Source organism: Cynara cardunculus (assembly GCF_001531365.2).
Source record: "Cynara cardunculus var. scolymus isolate 2C chromosome LG 10, CcrdV1, whole genome shotgun sequence".
NCBI classification, from domain to species: domain Eukaryota; kingdom Viridiplantae; phylum Streptophyta; class Magnoliopsida; order Asterales; family Asteraceae; genus Cynara; species Cynara cardunculus.
The window spans coordinates 6,259,568-6,261,147 of record NC_037537.1 but is presented as its reverse complement, the minus strand read 5'-3'; the positions used below and the strand labels follow the sequence as shown (position 1 = coordinate 6,261,147).

Here is a 1,580-nt window from a genome sequence, read left to right as displayed (position 1 = left end):
AATATTAATACTTTATTAATTAATAATAATATAAAGTTAATTAATTTATATAATTATAATCTATATTAAAAATTAAAAACATAAAAAATATAATAACAAAATATTATAAAAGTTGAAGGGTCAAAAGTGAAAATATCAAAAGGTTAAAACTGAAAAATAATATATAGGAGGGGTATAGAAAATGTAAGGGGAAGAGTGTAGGAAGGGGTGGGGTTAGAAAACCCCAAATATAATATTGACTCATATAGGTAAACACTTACTTACCGGGTAAGCATTTGGGTAAACAGGCCGTATCCATGTTTAGAGAGAAAAAAAAAACTCCTTCTCTACTGCTTTCTCCGTTTTGGAGAGAGTTTTTGGAAGGTATTGGAGCAAAATACAAGCTTAAAATCCTAATTTCTTCTATTTTTCCAATTTTTAATAGGCGTTGGAGATGCTATTGGAATGTAACCAAAAGAACTTGCAAAGAGAAGTTGTTCAAAGTCTTCCCACGTGGATACCGATGGAAAGTTTGGAGTTGTTCTGTGTTTTTATTAGATCGACAGATCTGTTGAAGGTGTTCAAAATGGCTCCATTTTCTGTCTTTATCAGTGAATCAACTGCAAAATTGATTATTTTTTCTTTACGGGTGGTTGCAGTGTTGTTTTCATTAGCATTCAATACTTAGCAGCCCTGAGTGGAAAAAACGAAACCCATTAAAGATCAATTGAAACAACCCAATTCTAATGAATCGACTTCAATAGAACCCAATTTGGGTTCGTAAATTAACGAATATCCGTCGATGAATAAAGTGAAATCGCACCTGTTGGATGAGATAAACAGCAAAGAAGGAAATCCACCACCAGTTTTTGCCATATTGTCGAGCCATATCGGTGAACCTCCAGTCTTCTCTGGCACCCCACTGCCATTTTTCTCGGCGAAAATAGTTGTGGGTCAACCTGATTGCCCAAACCCATGTCAACACCACCACCACCGTTGACCTCCGTGGGTTGAATTCCGACAGAGGATGACTCTGAAAGTAATGCACCAGCAACACCGGAATCACCGTCCAGTAAACATCTATCATCTACAAAGCCACAAACATTCAAATTCTCAGAAACAGAAGAACAGATGAGTGAAATAGCATTAAAGGGAGAAGAACGCCCTACCCAATTGCTGGATTGGATGAGACTAATGATCCAGAAAAGGACATTGACGTTGAAGAAGAAGAGGGCGTTGGCCAGGAGCAGAGGGTGGTGGTAGCACCATGACCAAATTGGAGAGAGGAGGTGGAGGTCGTCGGCGTAGTGGTGGAGGAAGGAGGTGTAGAAGAGTATAGAAGGAAGAGGAGCCACAAATGCTATCAAAGCATTCCTCGAATTCCCACCCATTTTTGTTTGATCAAAACCTAAATCCTCCATTTCTCTTATATACTACTCAATCTATCTTGTTATATATTTTTAATTAACAAATATTAGTTAATAGTTATAACAAAGATAGAATCTATCTATATATTAATTAAATGAAAAACCAACCTCGATGACATGACACAATAAAAATCAAGTATTTATCAAATACGGAATTGTGGTGAATTTTTTATT

The 1,580-nt window shown here is 36.2% G+C and overlaps 1 protein-coding gene across 1 annotated transcript in view; it reads right to left on the bottom strand.

Moving 5' to 3' along the window:
* The window catches only part of LOC112519340 (uncharacterized protein C594.04c), a 4,270-nt gene extending 2,898 nt beyond the window's left edge, over positions 1-1,372 (bottom strand). The window contains exons 1-2 of the mRNA XM_025127398.1: positions 1,149-1,372; positions 803-1,066 (exon numbers count right to left, since the gene is read on the bottom strand). Coding sequence (XP_024983166.1) covers positions 803-1,066; positions 1,149-1,370 — 486 coding nt within the window. The 5' untranslated portion in view covers positions 1,371-1,372. The remainder of the gene's footprint in view (positions 1-802; positions 1,067-1,148) is intronic.
* Positions 1,373-1,580: the final 208 nt, after the last annotated feature.